The sequence below is a fragment of the Sarcophilus harrisii genome, chromosome 4, assembly GCF_902635505.1.
Source record: "Sarcophilus harrisii chromosome 4, mSarHar1.11, whole genome shotgun sequence".
Taxonomy (NCBI): Eukaryota; Metazoa; Chordata; class Mammalia; order Dasyuromorphia; family Dasyuridae; genus Sarcophilus; species Sarcophilus harrisii.
This window is the reverse complement of record NC_045429.1, coordinates 2,492,576-2,513,070: the sequence shown is the minus strand read 5'-3', so window position 1 is coordinate 2,513,070 and position 20,495 is coordinate 2,492,576. Positions and strand designations below refer to the sequence as shown.

The following is a 20,495-nucleotide window of genomic DNA, read 5'->3' as shown; positions in this document are numbered from 1 at the left end:
ATACACAGGGAGACAGACTGAAAGGCAGAGATAGAGGCAATGAGGCAGAAAGAGGGAGAGAGAGAAACAGAGAAAGAGGGAGAGAGAATGAGAGAGAGACAGAGACACACAAAGAAAGACAAAGACAGAGGGAGAGAGAGAGAGAAAGAGAGAGAGAGAGAGAGAGAGAGAGAGAGAGAGAGAGAGAGAGAGAGAGAGAGAAGGAGGGAGGAAGTAAGGAAGAGAGGAAGGGAGAGAGTGACAGAGACAGAGAGACACATAGAGAAAGAGAGAGAGGAAACAGAGAGACAGAGACATAGAGAGAGAAAGTGACAAAAACAGAGACAGAGAGAGATTATCAAAGGTCCACTAGAGGAAAAAGCCAATTGAGTTAGAAAAGTTATGAAAACTTTAAGCTAAAGAATACTTTTTATTCTTAAAAAAGTGCTTGGCGTTTCCCCAGTGGTCCCCAGAGGGCAGCAGCCTCAAAGCAAGCCCTGCTTTGCCCAGTGGCTGCTGGCACCTAGATCTCTGCCTCCCAAGGAGCCGGGCACTCTCTGCCCGTCATTCAAAGCCTGGGTTCTAATTCTGGGCTGGCGCGGCCTGGTGGTCTCCTTGGCAGTGGCGGCCCTGTGTGGGGGCCCTTAATTCTCCTGTGTGACCTGCTTCTTGCCCAGAATCTGGAGCAGTTTAGGGGACATGTAGTAGGGTCTTTCCAGGCTTCCATCATTTCTCTCCAGGTCTTCGCCTGCAGGGGTAGCGGCCAGCAGCGGGAGATCGGGAGCACGTTTTTAAAGCCAAGAATAAAACAGGGAAAATGAAGAGAGACCAACGTTAGGAAGTGAGGGCCAGGGTGCTTTAGCCAAGCTGTCACTGAGGCGCTCCCCCGACAGTGTGTGGGCTTCTGGGGGCACGGGGCAGGACTGTGGCGTCTCTTGAGGCTTCGGGCCTGAGGTGGGGAAGATCAGAGGGCAGTCCCGGCCCCAGACCCTCCCCAAGTCACTTCTGTGTCTAAGGGGCGGTCATAGCACCTGCCTCCCAGAGCACTGTGGGAATCCAGGGGCACTGGGTTTGTTTGGCTCAGTGTCAGGCACACAGTAAGCACCCTGTTAATTCTAATGTTATTATATATTCTTACTCTACTCTGTGTAAATAATCTACATTATTAGCTATTCCGTTGGTGATTTTTTGGTCCCATGTCTGACTTCACTGGCCTAAGAAACTCCTAGAGAAGAACTCGTCTCCCTGAATCTGCAACTTCCCACGACAGACTGTTAAGGGGCCTCAGTTAGGTCTCGAGGGTCAGCTTGTGACTGGGGCAGGATTGGAACCCAGTTCTCCCTGCTCCGACAGTGAGCCCTCTATCCACTGTGCCAGGATGCTCTTCAGCAATTATTAGTGGCTATTAGAACAGTCAGAATAGCTCTTCAAGTGTTATTTGAATATTCAAATGTGATGATAATTGAACGCGCTCTTTCTTGCCCGTCATCGGTTGATTTCACCTTCCTGGCACACAACAGCCAGACGGGCGTTCATGGCCGGCCCAGCCGTCTCCTCCCGTGGGCACCTGGAGTCTCAGGGATACTGACCCTTGGGAGGGTGGGTATGGCTCGGGACTCGGGGCAGGGGACAGGGACAAGGGACAGGGAGGAGACAGAAGCCATGGCACCGGCCCAACAGCCTGAGGGGCTGGAGATGGGTCCTGAAATACCTGGCATTTCTGAAAACGCCTGTAATGCTCTTTGGCAGCCCAGGGATAACAATAAGGCTGTCTCACCCAATCAGGGCTCGGCCTGGAAGACGGTCATTTCATGTCTAAGGACAATGGCCAGTCCAGTCTACCCTGTTCTTTATTTGTCAAGACAAACTTCTCTAAAGGAAACACATTCGTAGTCAGCACAAGGAGGAGATTGAAGCTGGAATGGGAGCTGGTTTTCTCTGGGGTTGACATTTCTTTAAGTGAGATGTCAGCAGGGGGAGGTCAGGGCGAAGGCCATTCTGACTGCCCCAACCAAGTGCCCAAGGAAACCAAGTTTCCTAGCCAAACACACCTAGGGCCTCAGAGGTTCCAGAGGAGGGGGTCCTTGAGCATCTGCCACTCGGAGGGAAGCCACAGGCCTGGAATGACCAACACATCCGAAAGCCTCTGCCCCTCCATGTAACTGGGGGGACAAGTTGGATTCATCTCCAGTTCACACAGCCCTTCTCTTCCAGCATGGGCTGCCTCTGACCACAAGCCTGACCAGCAACTTTGCCCTTTGTAAGACAGTCCGGGAGGGAAGGAGCTTTGGCTTTTCTTTGTATTCCCAGAGCTTAGCCCAGCACCTACCGCAAAAGGAGTGCTTACTGAATGCCTGGCTCTCCTTCTACAACCACACTCCCCTAATAAGCAAATGTTAGTATGCCAACTGTAAACTGAGTCAAAATGAGCAGAATAAGCAAGCCCAAGTCCAGGCACACAACTCTTCCAAGACAGAATCAGCAACTGAGCCCAAGACGTCCAAATTCCAGTCTTCTGGACCCCCGGATTGAAGAACAGTTGTTGAGAATGAAAAGAAAGGTCAAAGAATTTCCTTGTATGTTCATTTATTCCATGACAGTGACTCAACTCTGTTCCTCTCTCCATCCAGCATAAACTCAACTTAGGGATTGGTCTGAAACAGTGAGTTCCAAAGAAGAAAAGGAGTCTTTGAGTCTCTCTCTGATATATGAAGGAAAGTGAAAAGGAAGGGGAAAAGAGAAGGTATACATGCCTTATTGCAGAATTCCAGAAAATACCAAGGAGAGAGAAGATTTTCTTAAAAGAACAATGTAAACAAATAGAAGAAAACAAGAGAGTAGGAAAGACAAGAGATTGTTTCAAGGGATATCGGGAATGTTTATGTAAAAATGATCATGATAAAAACCAAAAAATGGTAGGGACTTCACAAAAGCAGAGAAAAAGAAGAGGAGGCAAGAATACAAAAAAAAAAAAAGAAAAAAGAATTATTCTAGGAAGATCTTTGCACTGCCAATAACCACAGTGGTGTGGTTGCTGATCTAGAGCCAGATATCTTAGGGAATAAAGTCAAGTGGGTCTTAGGAAGTGCTGCTCACAATCAAGTTAGTGGAGGTGATGACAGAACTCTACGTGAGCTATTTAAAATCCAGAAAGATGCTGCTGCTAAAGCACTGCACTCAATGTGCCAGCAAATTTGGAAAATTGGATAGTGGCCATTGGATTGGAAAAGAAATCCGTTTATGTCTCAGTCCTAAAGAAGGGCAATGTGAAGGAATATTCAAATTGTGGACCAATCACAATCAGTTCACACACCAGCAAGATTCTACAAACTAGGTTTCAGCAATATGGGGAAACAGCAATTACCCAAAAGCAGGCTGGTTTTTGAAGAGGCGGAGGAACTAGAGACCGAATTGCTGACATTTACTGGGTTGTGGAAAATGGAAGGGAATTCTGGCAAAACATCTGTTTCTGTATCATGGGATACACTAAAGCCTTTGACTGTGTGGATCAGAACAAAATGAAGCAGGTCTTCAAGGAGATGGAGGGACCAGATCATCTTATTTGTCTCCGGAGGAGATTGTATGTGGACCAAGAAGCAACATTTAGTTGAATATTTAGCAACATTTAGTTAGAACTGAACATGGAACAACTGATTGGTTTAAGATTGGAAAAAGTACAAGAAGGCTGCAGGTTGATACTTTATTGAACTTATATGCAGAGTGCATCACGAGAAATGCCAGAATTAAGGTCACCAGGAGGGATATCTTAAGATATGCAGATGATACCGCTTTCGTGGCAGAAAGTGAAAAGTAATTAAGATGATTTTTGAGGGTGAAAGGAAAGTGCAAAAGCTGACTTGCTGTTAACATTAAAAATAAAACAAAACACTAAAACCTTGGCACCATAATGGATCCCAGTACTTCCTGGCAAATAGAGAAGAAACAGAAGCAGTGTCGATTTTATATTCTTGGGCTGATCATTGATCCCTGGAGATGGTGACTGCAGTCATGAAATTAAAAGCTTTGGAAAATCTGGATAGCTCACTAAAAAGCATAGACAGCATCATGCTGATAAAAGTCTGTCCAGGCAAAATTGGGTTTTTTCCCAGTAATAATATTTGAGTGTGAGGACTTGATTATAAGGAAAGCTGAGCACTGTAGAACTGACATTTTCAAACTATGGTGCTGGAGAAGACTTTTGAGAGTCCCTTAATCAGCAAGGAGAAATTAATTCATGCTGCGCACTGGAAGGTCAAACACTGAAGCTGACATATAAATATTTTGGCCACATATTGAGAAGATGAGACCCATTGAAAAAGACCCTGATATCGAGAAAGATGAAAGACAAAAGGAAAAAGGGATGGCAGAGGATAAAACGGATGGATAATATATAGAAACAAAGAATGTGAACTTGGACAGATTTATGGGATGCTGGAGGATAGATTGGGTGCTATGTAGGGTCCATGAGATCATGAAGAATTCAACACAACTGAACAACAATAACAGATATGCTGCTGATTGTATCAATCCCATCAAACCACACATTTCACTTGGAACTCAGGAAAGACCAGGTTATTATCTGTGGAGTCGGCTGAGTTGAGCAAATCATAAAATCATGTCTAAAGAATTGTTTTTCTTTTGCCAAGTTCTTTCCCCTAGTTCTGCTGAATGTGACAAAAGTGACCGACCGAGAAAGTCTTTGGGGCTCTTAAGTTCTGAAACTAAAATTTAACACAGTGATTTAGTTTGTGATCTTGACATGCTCCGAAAAAAAGAGAAAATGACACAGTGGATAGAGCTGGTCTTAGAGTTAAAAGAACATGGATTCAAGTCCTGACCCCCACTCACTGGCTATGTGACCCTACATAATTCACTTAACCTTTTGGGGCCTTGGAGATTTTTAAGTTGATGATCTGAATGGGCAGAAAGAGTTTCCTTAAAGTTGGGAATCCCCTAAGCCAATGAAATCACAAATTCAATCCCTATCATCTATTCCTAAAAAAAAAAAAAAAAAGAAGAGAGAGAGAGAGAGAGAGAGAGAGAGAGAAATATAGGTATCTGAGGTTCTCCCCCTCCTTTTTTTGTCAGTAATTAACCTGGGAAGGATTAGGGCACTTCTAGGTCCTTAAGGAATTGATCATTGGCAGCACACAGACTGAGCCAACTTCAGTTCCCTACAAGTCTTTTTTGGGGGATTAAGTTATACAAGGGAAGATCTGACCCTATATGACTTTGAAATCAGTGAGAGCCTGACATTAGCATGGACTCCACAAAAGAAAAATCTGTCCTGAAAGCAGAAAGGGCCAGTCCTTTTATCCATTGATTCTATTCATGAACACAAATTGGAAGACATTTTTTTAAGAGTACAAGGAATGGCTGAGCCGGTCCAGCCCCAGGAAACCCAAGAGTAATGGTAGCACTTGGCAAAACTCTTGGTGTTATTGTCCCTGGTGCTGAAGGAAACTGCTAAGCAATTTCCCATAGTTACCAAAATCTGAGTTTGATCTTGTACTCAGGATGTGGCAAGTCCGTAAGCCAACAATCAAGGACTTGGCCGGCATATTCTTGCCTTCATTTATTTGATGGCCTCCCAGCTACACCCCCCAACCTGGGCATCAAACAGCAGGTGCAAATACTTACAGAAGCAGAGGAAAAGGGTATCAACACACATTGCAAAGACACTGAAGAATCCATGGGCAATGAGGTAAGACCCGAAAATTGTCACCTGAAAGCAGAGAGAACAGAGCAGAAAACAAGTTACTGAGATTATCCCAAGAAGCAAATGGGAAAGATACAAAATCCTATGTATCCAGAAGGAATCCTTGGAAATGGGTCATCGATGCCTTTCAGTCAGTCACTGAGGTCTCAGCTTTGGCAGCTACAGGGAGTCTTTTCTGATTCCTCTCACTTGTCATTGGCCCCCATGTTGTGTGTGTGTGTGTAAGTGGGTATAAAATGTCTAGTTTATATACTTAAATACACGTCATGTACCTCAGCTCAAATAGAATGGAATCCCTCTGAGGACAAAGCCTGTTTCAGCTCTGTTTTTGTGCAACTCATAGACTGGCACACAGGAGACAACAATTAAATGAATGGATTCGACCCATGATGCTTTGGGTGATTGGGATCTCAAAAAACCGGCTACTTCCTGCTTGCCACATAGAGCGACTAAAAGATTCAATGGGGAAATTCCTGGCTTAGTTAGTCCCAAGATTCTCAGGAAAACTCCATCTCCTAAAGGAAGCAGTTCATTTTCATGTCATTCCCCACTGGACTCTCAGACTTAAGATGCTATTGATTCCCACATGTTTGAGCCCAGGTTCTGAGCTTGCTCAGAAGTCCATGGTCTCAGCTCTCTCTTTCTTCATGTTTCAGCACTTTTTCCTCCAGAGAACTTGGTTCTACTCTTGAGTCAGGTACTTAAGTCAGGAAATTGGAGATGTAGAGCTTTAGAGGCCAGTTCACAGAGGAACAAACAAACCGTGGCTCAGGGTGAGTGATTTGTATAACACCATCTAGGCATTAATGAGCAGAACGGGCATTTGATCTCAGATGCTGGGGCTAAATCCAGTAGTGTTTCCACTGTACCACACTGCCTCATGGAGGGGAGAATAGAGAGAGAAGCTACCATAAACTCTCCATTAGTTTTGCATCACATTAAGTACAAAGGAGGGACATTGCAAAAAAGGGGTCTCTCCCCAGAGGCATCTGGTTGATCCTGCAATTTCCAATGTGGAAAAGAACGTGCGCGCGTGCGCGCGCGCACATGCGTGTGTGTGTGAGTGTGTGTGTGTGTGTGTGTGTGTGTGTGTAGTGTTTTAAGGTGTGAAAAAAGCCTCTTCATCTTCATATATTATCTCATTTCATCCTCATAACAAATAGCTGAATTAAGGGCTAGTGTTATTCTTATTTTCCTGATTATACAGTTGAAGAAATCCTCAGTTATTAACCTACAGATGGTCCCATGCCTCATAGAGTGTTAAAACAACAATTCTTCATGGACAATACCCCTATAAACTCATTGATTTAACTCTTCTGGAAAACTCGGGCAAGCCTAGGGTCATCGATTCAGAGGACATTCAGGAGTGATTAGTCCCTCCCTTGCTTCATCATCATACAAGCTTGGGTGCACAGGTCAAGAGATGGCGAAACTCAAAGGCTCTCTCCCCTTCCCAACCACTTCATCAGACAGGAGCAAACAAGCCCCCAAGGTGAAGTGACAACCTTAGTCAAGATGACCCAGAGAGGAAGGCTCTCCTGTTGGAAGATGGAAGCTCCCCTGCCTGCCATTCCAAAAAGCCCCACAGGTGCCGCAAGGACACAGCCCTTCCTTACCAGCAGAGGAATCCAGTAATAATTCAGTGTTGGCGCTGAGAATGGGAGACTTTTTGTGAAGAATAAAAAGCCCAGGATGCCTGTTAAAGAGCAAGAAGGTCACCATTCATGTGCATGCTGCTCCCCAAAGCCCTTCCTGTCCCCCACCCCCGGAGATTACTTACCTATGCCCGCAGAAATAAGCAGCTTCCCTGTCCATAAGGTGAACTCTGTCACTTTGTCCAGCACAGCAACCCTGCATGACACAGAAGGGAGAAAAGCGCCCTCAGGAACCCCGTTCCTCTTGGCTTGCATCTCTGCAGGATCTCTGGGGTTCCCAGAGGGCAGAGGGAGGGACCGTGCAGGAGTCCAGCTGCATGATTCTTGCCTAACATTTGGTCTGACAGAAGATGGGTGTCCCAGATGAACCTGGACCCAGAGGTGGAGCTGGATGATCTTAAACAGAACATGACCTCGCCGAACCGTTCAGGATTGTGCTTGCTGCCATGTTTGCCCAGCAAGAAGTCTTCCACTGGGAAGACAATGGGACTTAAGGATGTCTGATGGTCAGAGCACTCTTTCCCTTTGGCTCATCTAGACTTTCCCGGCCACCCGGCATTTTCTTTCCCCACCCTCCCCCCCAATTACCAACATCTACCATTTACTATTTGATGATGACAATGCTATGGTACAGCTGGAACATGAAGGCAGCCAAAGCAGGAATAAATGGGGGGAAATGAGGCAACTGGATAGAAGTACTGAATGGTAAGCAAATCCTAAGGAAAGAACTGGCACTAGACTGAAAGAAAGTCAAACATTTAAATCTGCTCTCTGCCACGGCTATCAACATTGGGGCTTTGAAAAACGCTTTTATTTGAGTTTTCCTTGATCTTCATTCACTCTTGATACTTTGTGCCAATGCTATTTCTATGTATGATGTCATAGTTACTGTATACATCATTTTCTTGGCTCTCCCGACTTTATTCGGCAGATATCAGTTCATGTAACTCTTTTTCAGGCTTCAGCATACACATCACTTCTTATAGCCCCAGAATATATCATTATTGATTCATATATTCCCCAATTTGCTTTGTACCCATTTCTTAGCTATCACAAAAAAATGCTGTTCTAAATATTTTGGAGGTTATGGGGGCTTTTTTTTAGTAGTCTCCTTGGGGCATAAGCCCAGTAATAAGAGTCTTTGGTTCAAAAGGCATGCATATTTTGGTCACTTTATTTGCACAATTCCAAGTCCCTTTCCAAAATAACTATAGCACTTCACAGCCCCATCAGCAATAGTTGTGGAACTATCTTTCCACAGCCTCTCCAATAATGACAGTTACCATGTTTTTGTCATTTTTAATAATTTGCAAACCTCAAGGTTAAACCTCAGGGCTATATTTATTTATATTTCTCATATCAGTGACTCATAGTATTTTTTCATGTGGTTGGGAATATTTTACAATTCTTTTGAGAAACATTTGTTCATTTCCTTTGACCCTTAATCTGTTAAAAATGGATACTTTGTGTGTGTGTGTGCACGCGCGCGTGTGTGTGTGTGTGTGTATGGTTTATATATCTTGTTACAAAACTTTTATCAGATAAATCTGATACAAAGAATCATTCCATCCCCATTTGATATTTTCCTTGTTATCCCACTTGTATTAATGTATTTGGTGCAGAAGTTTTTCAGTTTCAAGTACCCAATGTTATCTATTTCATTTTTTTTGTAAGTGTTTCTATCTTTTGTTTAGTTGATACATCTCTTACCAATAGCCATGAGAGGAAAATGATCTTTCTCTTGTGTTTTCTACAGTGTGATCTTTAATAGTAAGATCATGTATCCATTTAAAATCTATTATGATGTATGGTGCAAAGGGTTGGTCTAAGTGTAATTTCTGCCAGATTCTTTCCAATCAGCTTATTATTTTTTTTATCAAACAGGGAGTTTTGCCTAAGCAATTTATGATCCAACACTGGAATACTAAATTCTATTGTTTTCTTTCCTTTTATCTCCTGTTCTAATCTATTTTATAGGTCTGTTTATTCTTTAACCAATACCAAATCATTTGACAACTGCTTCTTTGAAATACAGTTTAAGATGTGGAAATGCTATGCTTCCTTTTTTCTTCTTTCAGCATTTTTCTTAATATTCTTGATCTTTTGTTTTATCAATTGAATTTTGCTGTTGTTTTATCAAATTTTATAAAATATTATCTTGCTAATTTAATTGGTATAACATTGAAATGTAAATTAATTTTGTTAGTTTGTAATTTTTATTAAATCAGCACAACTTAGCCATGAACACAGAATATTCCTTCATTTATTTAGGTTGTTCTTTTATTTCTTTAAGAAGCACTTTATAATTGAATCTTCTGAATGCTTTCAAAGATTTATCCCTGGAAATTTTATGCATTTTCTAGTTTTTTTTTTTTTTGGAATAGGACTTCTATTGCTCCTTTTTGCTTTTGTTATTATTATATAGAAATGTTGTTGGTTTTTGAGGATTTATTTTGTAGCCTGAAACTTTGATGAAATTATTCACTTAATTAGTACCTGAACCCCTAGGCTTTTCCAAGTAAACCGTCATGTTACAAGCAAATAAGGGTAATTTTATTTTCTCTTCACACATCTTTATTCCTTTAATCTTTCTTTTCTTATTTGTTCTTGCCAGGATTTCTAGAATTATATTAATTAATAGTAAGAAGAGTGCACATCCTTACTTTATTCCTGTATTTACTGGAAAAGGTTCTTTTGTAATTTTATTATCTATGAAGCTTGCTTTTGCTCTGAGATATATGTTTCTTGTAATATTTTTAAAGATAACCTTCTGTGCTTATACTATGCAGGGCTTTTAGCATAAAAATTATTGTCAAAAATATATCTATTGAGGTAATTATGGCTTTAGAAGTTTGGGGGTTTCATATGATTATGTTGATTATTTTCATGTTTAACTATCCTTGCATCCATAATCTAAATCCCACTTAATTATAATTAATGATTTCTTGGATAACTCAGTTAGTCTGTTTAACAGGATTTTGTCTTTAAAAATTGAGTCAATGATTATTAATGATAATGGTCTATATGTTTCTTTCCTTTTAAAACTTTTTCCCAGGCTTATTTTTTTGTTGTTTTATTAAGTGCTTTTATTTTATTTTTTATTTTTCCTTTCTATGTTTTTTTTTAATTAAAGCTTTTTATTTTCAAAACATAGGCATGGATAATTTTTCAACAGTGACCCTTGCAAAACCTTGTGTTTCAATTATCCCTCTTCCCCACTCCTCCCTTAGATGACAAGTAATCCAATATATGTTAAACATGGTAAGAGTATATGATAAATCCAATGTATGCATACTTATTTACACAATTATCTTGTTGTACAAAAAAGATCAAATCAAAAAGGAAAAAATGAGAAAGAAAATAAAATGCAAGCAAACAACAAAAAGAATGAAAATGCCATGTTGTGTTCCACATTCAGTTCCCACAGTCCTCTGAGTGTATATGACTTCTTCATCATTGAACAATTGGAACTGCTTTGAATCATCTCACTGTAGAAGAGAGCCACTTCCATCAGATTTGATCATCGTATAGTCTTGTTGTTGCCATGTACAATGATCTCCTGGTTCTGCTCATTTCACTTTGCATCAGTTCATGTAAGTCTCTCCAGGCCTCTCTGAAATCATCCTGCTGGTCGTTTCTTACATTCCATATTCTTATATTCTATAACATTCATATACCATAATGTATTCAGCCATTTTCCACCTGATGGGCATCCGCTTGGTTTTCAGTTTCTTGCCACTACATTTAACATTCAAAGGTTCTGATAAAGGCCTCATTTCTAAAATATATAGAGAATTGACCCAAATGTATAAGAATCCAAGCCATTCTCCAATTGATAAATGTCAAAGGATATGAACAGACAATTTTCAGAGGATGAAATTGAAACTATTTCCACTCATATGAAAGTGTTCCAAATCACTCTTGATCAGAGAAATGTAAATTAAGACACCTCTGAGATACCACTACACACCTGTCAGATTGGCTAAGATGACAGGAAAAAATAATGATGAATGTTGGAGGGGATGCGGAAAAACTGGAACACTGATATATCGTTGGTGGTGCTGTGAATGGATCCAACCATTGTGGAGAGCAATCTGGAACTCTGCCTAGAGAGCTATCAAACTGTGCATACCTTGGATCCAGCAGTGCTTCTGTTGGACTTCAATCCCAAAGAGATCTTAAAGGAGGGAAAGGGACCCACATGTGCAGAAATATTTGTGGCAGCCCCTTTTGTAGTGGCAAGTTTAGATATTAGTATATATTTGTCTCATAAAAGGATTCTGATAAACGATTCTGATCGTTCTTTCTGTATTTGAGAATAATTTGTAAAGTATATATATATATATATATATATATATATATATATATATATATATATATATATACACTAACTAGTAGTTTGTTAGAATTTTCCTGTAAATACATCAGGACCAGTAGTTTAATTTGTTTGTTGGTTTGTCTCTTTTATTTCCATTTCTGAGGCAAGATTATTTACGATCTCAATCTGTTCTTCTGATAACTTAGATATTTTGTATTTTTGGAAGTATTCTCTACTTCTTTTGTGTTCTGTTTTGTTAACACATAACTGTAGAATATGTTATGAGTGCATCTTTTATTTCTTCTGGTTTTGCTATAATTTCACCTCACTCATTTGCTGTATTTTTGACTTGATTTTCTGCTCTCTTCTTTTTAATCAGATTAGCTAAGGGCTTATAAAATGTTTATAAGAACTAGATTTTAATTTTATTTATCATTTCTATAGTTATTTTCTGTTTCCAAATAATTTATTTCTCCCTCTCATTTTAATATCTTTTCTCTTGGGCCTATTTCCTTTGTTATTTTCTAATTTTTAATACATGCTCAGTTAAATAATTTTTTACTGTATTATTGTATATTTGTAAGGATTCGATTTTTTTCATAGAACTACTTTAGCTGTATCCCAGAAATTTTGGCATATTGTTTCACATCATCCTTCTTAATCATTTCTATGATTTGTTCTTTCAGCCAGAATGTTTTTCCTATGGATTTCTCTGTCCGGATTCTAGGTTTTGAAATTTCTACTTCCTTAAGTCTTTGGTAGTTTCAATTTCCCTCACCCCGCCCCCAAATAATATTCTTCATCACTTATTTTCTGACTCTCTCCCCTCTGCTTGGGGTTTCCTTGGGAACTGTATCCCAGAGAATCGAAATCTGCACCAGGCGATTCCTGAGCAGGTCTTGACCTTCAGGCTGGGCCAGGGGGCCCCACATGCAGGATATCCTGTCCTGGTGACCTGACCTGGTGCTCACTGTCCTCGATTCTCTGAGTTGGACCATTCTGGAGCCGACTTTTCCCAGCACCACTAGCTCAGAGCTTGGCAGCCGGCCTTTCAGCTCCTGCTAGGCTTTTGCCTCCCTAGGGTAGTGGCCAAGCTGACCACTGGGGCCTCCACAAACTTAAATCTTCTAGAACAAGGGTCTTCATGGCCCTGGGAAGCAGGGAGATTCCAGAGTGTGGGAGAGGGTTTCGATGAGAGTCTGGATCATGGTCCCGGATCTGCTGCAGCAGCCTGGGAGACCGGTGCTGAGTGAGCTGAAGGTGAGCCGGTATCAGTTTTGGGTGTGGGGAGACATTAAAAATTGTTGAAATTTATTTTCTTCTGAGCTTAAGAAGTCAAACAAGTCCTTAAAAATAAACTTCTTTGGGATTTGGGGTGGCCCAAACCGTGTGCATCCTTTCTGTTTTACAGAGGTCTGAGAGGTCGTGGGATGGCACCTTTTGTCTTCAGTCACTAATTATATGATAATTATGTATGTACTGATAGTATGATCATTGCAGACAAAAGATGCAAAGTCAGTGCATGGTAGGAGAGTGCAAAACATATGCACTCAACACACATTTATTAAGCACTATTATGAATGATGAATCAATGGATCAATTAGCACTGACTAAGTGCGAGGGGCCCAGCATTCAGTAATTAAAATGGAACCAGCTTTGACTTTTGGGGAACTCAGATCCTCTTCAGAAGGAGGCAGTAAGGCATCTCTAACACAGCAAACTGACTTGAAATAGGAAAACCTGAGTTCAAATCCTGCCTCAGACACAGCTTAGTTGTGCGACTCTGAACAAGTCATCTAATCTCTCAGTCTTAAATTTCCCCACCTGTAAAATGGGAATAATCAAGGCACCTCCCTCCCAAAGCCATTCTGAAGATCAAATGAGACAGCATTTGTAAAATACTGTGTAAACCTTAAACCCTTGTGGAAGTGTTCCAACGATGCACAGGAATGGGGACGAGAGAGAGAAACTCTAAGAGCAGAGCCTTCCCTAGGTCTCCTAGTGCCTCCTCCATAACTGAGCTCAGTCTTTGGTGACTGGCTGGCTGCCGAATGACTCCGTTAGCAATGACCACCAGCCCAGCAGGAGACATTTTGCAGCCGCCTTCATGCTAAGTCTGGGAGGTTCAGAAGAAGGCCAAAAAGGCCCCAAGAAGCTTCCGTTCTAGTGGGGAGTAATCAGGTACATTCAGAGCAGGTGGAAGCCAGTCTCCCAGGGGAGACTGCTGGTCAGTGAGAAAGCTGCTCGGGCCCAAGGCCTAGAACACAGTAGGGACTTTAAAATACCTGTTCCTTGACTGAGGGAAAGGAGGCCCGAGGCACCCACTCTGACTACTGACCTCACCACGTTCCTCATCACGAGCATGAACGCGTCTTTGGCTGAAGCACAGAAGTTTTCTCCGTATATCGCAATCTGCAGAAAACCAACAAATAAAACAGACATGAGGGGAGGTTCTGGAGTGGGAACAATGCCCTCACGAGAGCAGAGACCGAGAAGAAGAGAAGCTCCCCAGCAGTGGCGTCCCCTCCCCTGCTTCCTTCTGGGGGGAAATTGGCGGCTTTGGGGCTGGGGGCCCTCCTGGAACAACCCCTGACTTGGCCTAGCCGTGCGGACTCCTGCTCTACCCAGTTCACAGATGGGAATCCAGAGGAGGGCTTCCCAACCCTCTCGAGCTAGACCTTCTTTGGCAGGTGGGTGGGGTCGCTTGGGCTTTTTCCAAAATCATGTGGTTAAAATAGAAAATCAAATACATGGGAAAACAAAGAAATTTAAATATTTTTTAAAATAACCAAATTTAGGGAACTCAGTTTGAAAGACTCTGCTCTGGGGCAGCTGGGTGGTGCAGTGGATAGAGCACCAGCCCTGAAGTCAGGAGGACCTGAGTTCAAATGTGGTCTCAGACACTTAAGACTTCCTGACTGTGTGACCCTGGGCAAGTCGCTTAACCTGACTACCCAACAAAAATAAAGATATAAGGCTCTTTGACTTTGGGGGTCCTTGCCAGCCAGATGCCTCTGGCCACCCGGTTCTAGTCTGGAGATGCTGGAGCCCCACCCAGCCCAAACCCAGCCACCTACCATGATGTAAGTGTTTCTGTTGATAAACTTGAGGAATTTTTCCAAACACCAGAAACAGCACTTGAGGCAGCAGAGAAGGAACTTGGCACACGAATGCCTTTTCCCTGTGGGAAGGCAAAACCCAGATCTGTGAGCAGCGGAGCTAAATCCTGGGAATTTCAGTGTCTTTGGATGCCCAGCAAAATCGGCCTCAATGGAAGCCGGTGTCAAGGAGAAGTCCATCACTGAGGTAAATCTTTATTGTTTTTGTTGAAAAGAGAGCGGCCTCTGAGCCAGGAGGACCTGGGTTCAAAGGCCACTTTTTCTTCTTAAGTACCAGGCCTTAACCAAAACCAATTTAATTCTCACTGGCCACCTACAGGTCCTAAGTCAAGCCCCACTTGGTCATTTTTTTGGGTCCTGATTGATCAAGGCCCAATATAGATATCAGTCCTTTCTGTTTTGACCAGAAATCCTGAGGGCCTTCCCTTCAGATTCATTTATTTATTTAAATTTTTTTTTGGACTAGGTAAAAGAGGAGATTCTTTACCTCAATTGCTACCTAGCCTTAATCACTGCATAGGTACAGCCTCAGTCAAACTGAGAACAGCTTTTAGACCTGAGCTTAAAAAGGCTAAGGTCTCCCATTTCATCCAGGGCCACCTCCAGTCCTCTTGATCTGGATCTGGCCACTGGATCCAGATGATTCTGGAGGGGAGAGGGAGGCAGGTGACGCTGCTCAGCCCTCCCTCATAAAATCCAATTCACTTGCTGCTCGTGGCACCTGCTCTTATGGCCTTCTTTGAGAACAAAGGGCAAACAGCAAGTTTAAGCCTCCATCTGTGCTGCTAAGAAGATACTGACTTGCATTGGCAGAGATAATGTTCTGTGCCAATAACAGCACATGCTCAGTCACTGGTCCCACCGACAACCTGTTTCCTAACAACGGTGTCTCCCAAAATGGCCACAAAACACAAATGGGTCTCTTTTGACTCCATTTCCCTTCCCCTTCTGCAATGATGGGAGAGCAGACTGATGGGAAGGAGGAGAGAGATTCAAGAATCTTACAACTCAAACTACTAAAATATTAATTTAGCTTTGGAGCCTTGGTCTACTGACCAACAAGAAGAAAGACCACATTTATAGAGGCATTTTTGCTAAATAGAAAACCAGAAAATTGGTCTATTTAACGAAAAACCCAACATATTGCTAAATGGAAGGGTTGTTCTCAGGTTCATTCCAGAAAGATCAATAAAGAAGTGGAAAAAATGGGTCTCATCATGCGGCCAAAGATGACCGGAAACAATTTTTGGATTATTTGATGAACTTGCTTTTCAGAGCTCAAAAAGAAGGTAAATATTTTTGTCTTTAAAAATATTATTAGTCCCATGGAATACCTGTGGAGGGGAGCAGAAAGAGAGAAGTGGTATTGTGCTGGGGAGGGGTGTGAATGAACAGATGAGAAATCTCCTGCCCTCAAAGAGCTTGTAATCTATTTGTGTAGACCTAGCATATTCATATCAATGAACATAAACTATAGACAAAATAATATACAATGAAGGTTAGAATGAGAATGGGAGGTTCCATGAGGGCAGAGACTAGGGTGGCTTTTGTATCTACTCCCAGTGCCTTAGCACACAGTAAGCCTTCCACAAATCCTTGTTGACTGTTGACTGCCTGACAAAGATTTGAGGGTGGGATTTTTTGAAAAGAGGTGGTACCTGGGCTGAGCTATGAAGGGAAAGAGGCTTTCCAAGAAGCAGAGCTGAGGAAGAAGAACATCCCAGGCTTTAGAAACAGCCTGTAGAAAGGCAAGGACATGGGAGACGAATGGCATGTATGGGAAAGAGGCGAAAAACCATTAGGGCTGAAGTAGAGATCGCAGATGATGGACTAATGTAGATATAACAGATAATGATGTTATATGTGAGAAGTCCCATGATGAACCTGACAAGGTTCTCCAATATAAAACAACACATGCATTGATACTCAATTTCAATGAGCAAATAGGTACAAGAGAAGACAGCAAAAAATAGCTTGAAAAATATAGCTCAGAATGAAGAGATGAATTGTACTAGTGAGCAGATTACTGAGCAATATTATTTCTGAAAAGCCCAAAAATTTTCTTTGAGATTTGGAAAGCTTAGCCCTGAATGATCTCAAAGAAAACAAAATGGAGAATTGTTTCACAAATACTAAATAACTAGTTCCAGACATAGCCATGGATTCCAAGTCATATCCATAGGTAGTTGATAGATAGTTTTGAGCAGAAGTCAAAGTAAATACCCTGTTTGAAGAAGGCCTTAAATAAGAGAAGACATTTTAAGTGATTAGAGATGTTCCAATCCAACCGGGACAAGAAACAAAAAAGTACCTTAACTAGAGAAAGCTACTATGGTGACAGGGAAGACCAAAACACCAACTCAAACAAGGATAAAATGCCCACAGGGGAAATATCAAAAAGTTATAGGATTTGGTCTCAAGAGACTTCTTGTTTTTAAAGGCATATTAGGGAGGTAGAAGAAACATTTGAAAAAGAAATGAGAAGTATGAAAGAGAGTCAACAAAAAAGGAAGGACAAAAATTGACTGAAGAAAACAATTCCTTAAAAAAATACTATTATTCGAGTGGAAAAAAATCCACTGAAAAAAAATCAATTCCTTAAAAAACACAATTGGCTAAATGTAAAAGAAAATCCCTGGGAAAAAAACACCTTAAAAAGTCGAATTAATCAAATGGGAAAAGAGATACAAAAGCTAACTGAAGAAAACTACACATTAAAAATGAGTTAATGACTCTGTGAGAGATTAAGAATTCCAATACCTCATTGAAAAATTGAAAAACCCACTCAGAATAAACTACTCAGAAAAACTGAGTTTACTCCTGTGAAGGGTGTGGTAGAAAATGGACACTTAATGAAACAGAGAATTTTCAAGCATTCCTTATGAAAAAAACCTTTGACATCTAAACATAAAAACTCTGACATTTAAATATAAAAAGTCAAACATAAAACTCAACAGAAACATAAAAAGGTAAACATAAAAGAACAACCATAAGGGTCTAAACAAGACTGACATTATTGTATGGGAAGATGATGCATGTAACACCTCAGAACTTAATCAATAGGGGTCTTAAAAGGAGTCTACTATGACAGAGGGTCTGGCTGTGATTCTATTAAGTTGGGATCATCTTAAAGAATGGAATAAAAAACAGAAGGGTGAGAAAAAGGATGTACTAGGAGAAGGGGAAGGAAGAGAAAGAATATTTTCTCCCATAAATGGGGCACATAAAAAAGAGTTTGTATAATAGAGGGGAAGATAGGTTAGACTAAGAAGCATGCTAATTTCATTGTCATCAAAATCATATGAGAACCATACCCATGGTTGGGCACAAAAATTTAACTCATCCAACAGGATACTAGGAGGAGGAAGAAGGGCTAAATAATGGAGAAAAGGATAAAAGGGAAGTAGATTAAGAGAAGTATTAGTCGGAAGCAAAAGAAACTCAAGTAGAGAACAGGATAAAAAAGAGAAAGATAAATATAAAAGAATAGGATAGAGGGAAATACAGTTAGTAAACATAACTCTTAATGGAATGAACTAGAAAGCTGGCTCCAGCAATATGTTGTGTGCAAGAAATATATTTGAAACAGAAAGATACACACTAAAATAAGAGACTGGAAGAGATTGTAATGCTTCAGCTAAAGTAAAAAGGCTAGGTTAGCAATAAAGATCTCAGAAAAAGTGAAAGCAAAAATAGACATAATTTAAAAAGATATATTAGGAAACAATATTTTGCTAAATGGTACCATAACTGATGCCTTAACATCAATATTGAACGTTTATGTACTAAATGGCACAGCATCTGAATTCTTGAAGGAACAATTAAATGATTTACAAGAGGAGATAATAAAATTATAATAGTGTAAGAGAGAATACTCAATTTACCCCTCTCAGATCTAGATTAATCTAAACAGAAAATAAACAAGAAGTTAAAGAGGCAAATAGAATTTTAGAGCAGTTAGATATGATAGACCTCTGGAGAGCAATAAATGGAATATAAAGGAATGTGTATATTTTTCAGAGATGTATCGCATCTTCACAAAAATTGACCAAATAATAGGGCATAAAAATTCACAAATGAACAAAAACAGAAATATTAAATTCATCAACATAATAAAAATAATTTTTTAAAAGTATTTAAAGCATAGCTTAAAATTTAATTGGAAACTAAGTTTATTATAGATTGGGTGGATTATAGATCAATAATTTTATTAAAGACAATGACAACAATGAAATTTACCAAAATTTAGCTGAAATGCAGCGAAAGTACTACCTTAGGGGGAATCTATAACTAAATGTTTACATCAATAAAAGAAAAAAAGAACAAATTAATAAGTTTAGAATTCACCTAAAAATCCTTGAAAAAATTGAAAATCCCAATTAAACACAAAAATAGAAATCTTGAATGGCAAAAAGATTAATTTTAAAAAAGAAAAACAAATAAAACTAAGAAAACTAAGAAAAACAAATAGATAAACCAGTTAATAATTTTATTTATTTTAAAGAAGAAAACTAAAGTACCAATTTAAAAAATTAAGCACAAATTCACAACCAACAAAGATGACATTAAAGCAAATGTTAAGAAACTATATGCCAGCAACAGACAATCTAAATGAAATGAACATTATTATATAAATAAAAATTGCTCAGAAATAGAACAGAAAAGAAAATACTTTAATAAGTATTTTAAATAGCTTCTAAGGAAGAAAAATTGAACAGACCATAAATGAACTCCCAGCTTCAAGAAAAATTGGAGACTGCAAAATAAATTCCCCCAAATCAATAGCTTTTTATATAATAATAACAAAAACAAGAAGCAATAATAATAAAGGAAAGCTCTTCCTAAATAACTACAACAAGATTAAAATACTTGGGAGCCAGACCCTAAAGCACAAAAATATTTGTATGGATTTAATTACAAGGTGCTCCTTGAAGAAAAGAAAGTACAGCTTAAATAAGCTTAAGTAATTCTCAATGGTCATGACTTGGCCATAACAACATAACAAAAATAAAAGTATTACCAAAATCAATTTATACTTTTAATGTTATATCAATCAAATCAAAATTAAGGGGGCGCTTTACAAACTTGATAAAATAATTATAAAATTCATTTGGAAAAATGAAAGATTTAGAATATGAAAAGGATAAGATAGAAATGGTTAAAAGAAGTGGGGCTGAAGAAGTGATATCATGTCAAGACTTCAAACTCTATTATAAAGCAGAAAATCATGTGGTATGGTTAAAGAACAGATCATTGGAACAGACTAAAGCAAGATTCAGAAAGAAGACTACTAAATAACTCAATGTTTGATAAAATAGAAAACATAAATTACTTGAGGAAAAACTGTCTATTTTATAGTAACAGTTGGGAAAGTGGGAAAACAGTTTGAGAGATATTAGGCTTAGACCAACATGTCACACTACTTCAATAATGCATTCTAAATGGCTGTGCGACCTAAATATTAAAAATCATGGGATGAAAAATTGAGAAGAGAAAGAAATAACACTCCTCTCACAACTTTGGAGAGGACATAGAGACATAGACATAGAGACAATTACAAAACCGATCACTTTGAGTACTTGAAAACGAAAAGTACCTAAATAGACAATATTAACAAAACATTTGGGATAAAAAAAGAAGGAAATGTCAAATGGGAAAAAAATCTTTGTATCAAATTGATAAGGGTTTGATCTCTAAGATATGTA

The 20,495-nt window shown here is 39.8% G+C and overlaps 1 protein-coding gene across 1 annotated transcript in view; it reads right to left on the bottom strand.

Annotated features, from left to right (window-relative positions):
- Positions 1 to 400: 400 nt before the first annotated feature.
- SLC44A5 (solute carrier family 44 member 5) overlaps positions 401 to 20,495 on the bottom strand; it is a 232,846-nt gene continuing 212,751 nt past the window's right edge. The window contains exons 20-25 of the mRNA XM_031967936.1: positions 14,749 to 14,852; positions 14,010 to 14,083; positions 7,479 to 7,549; positions 7,315 to 7,394; positions 5,620 to 5,704; positions 401 to 727 (exon numbers count right to left, since the gene is read on the bottom strand). Coding sequence (XP_031823796.1) covers positions 624 to 727; positions 5,620 to 5,704; positions 7,315 to 7,394; positions 7,479 to 7,549; positions 14,010 to 14,083; positions 14,749 to 14,852 — 518 coding nt within the window. The 3' untranslated portion in view covers positions 401 to 623. The remainder of the gene's footprint in view (positions 728 to 5,619; positions 5,705 to 7,314; positions 7,395 to 7,478; positions 7,550 to 14,009; positions 14,084 to 14,748; positions 14,853 to 20,495) is intronic.